General features: G+C 51.7%; 1 protein-coding gene across 1 annotated transcript; it reads left to right on the top strand.

Annotated features, from left to right (window-relative positions):
• Positions 1–297: 297 nt before the first annotated feature.
• LAESUDRAFT_765633 (uncharacterized protein) lies at positions 298–1,045 on the top strand (the record flags this gene model as incomplete). Its single annotated transcript, XM_040913748.1, has 3 exons — positions 298–572; positions 637–813; positions 880–1,045. The coding sequence occupies 3 exons, from the start codon at positions 298–300 to the stop codon at positions 1,043–1,045; spliced, it is 618 nt and encodes a 205-aa protein (XP_040757101.1).
• Between the last annotated feature and the right edge of the window lie 190 nt (positions 1,046–1,235).

The following is a 1,235-nucleotide window of genomic DNA, read 5'->3' as shown; positions in this document are numbered from 1 at the left end:
CACATATCTGGCAATTTACTCCCAACCTAACACTCCCTCAAGATCACTATATTTACACCCGACACCCATCGTCTGCAGGTGAAACGAAGGTACAAGGAGGCAACCTGCAGGTTGACGCTGCACGCTGCGTCGTTGATTCGACCGCCGAAGCCCTCAGACTGCAACACGGTGAATTGCGCAGTTCGTGGTCATATCGCATGCCGTACAATGTCTAATTCACAGAATCTCGCCATATCGTAGAAACAATTCTGCGTTGGCTCCACGACTTCAACCACGCACCAGGCGCTGATTTTCATCATGATTCTGAACAAGCTCTCGGGGCGACGCCGACAGCTTTTTCGTTCATCACAGCATGTTCTCCTCTCCTCCCAGATCCTCGTTGAACTATCTGACGTGATCCCATGCACATCAAACGAACTTCCCAGAGAACTGCCGGATACACCGACGGAGCGCACTCGATACAAGCTTCCCACGGAGAGTGCCGCAGCCGCGCGAGAAACAAGTCCGGGGTGCGCAATATGCATCAATGGAACCGTCTACGGCGACAGAAATAGTACAGACGATTATTCCGAGTCAGCTTGTTTGTATGCACCGTTCAAGTTTAACCAACTAACTTCGTCTCGCATGATTTTCCAGCAAACTACTTCCACTGCTCCTCAGGCGGATAGAGGAACCAGGTGATGGCGTCTCGTTTCGGAAGGGCGCATCTATTCGTGAAACGACATTCGCATCGTTGTCGCTGCAACTGCACAAGTCCTACTGGATGTTGCACTTCGGCAACTGCGAACACTACTTTCTGATCGATCAAATCAGGTTCTTCGTTTTCATCATCAGGGTTCATATATCAATAAGACACGCTGACCTACATTTGATATGCAGACTCCTGCATGCTTCCGATCCGCCGCCCTCGGCATATCCGCTCACAACTCACATCACACCGCCACTCCTCGACCTCTGTCGCGCATGCAGCAAGGTGCCTGCTGTGTATGCGATCGACGGCGACATATTCGGCGAGACGCTGTTCGTGAAATGCGGGCCTTGCTGACGATGGATGGGTCCGCCGCGCGGTGCGGGCGTGGAGAATGTCGTGGTCGTCCCGTTGCCGAGGCATGAGCGCGAATGGGGAGGCTGAAATCAAAGTCATGTACCCTTTATTGTTGGTGTACCAATGATTGGAAGTCAAATATTTCCACCAAATGTTTCCTCTATTTCATAGTTCCTACCCGACTGCAAGA

This window comes from Laetiporus sulphureus, assembly GCF_001632365.1.
Source record: "Laetiporus sulphureus 93-53 unplaced genomic scaffold LAESUscaffold_378, whole genome shotgun sequence".
Taxonomy (NCBI): Eukaryota; Fungi; Basidiomycota; class Agaricomycetes; order Polyporales; family Laetiporaceae; genus Laetiporus; species Laetiporus sulphureus.
The sequence above is the reverse complement of the archived record's forward strand: the minus strand, read 5'-3'. Positions and strand labels throughout refer to the sequence as shown.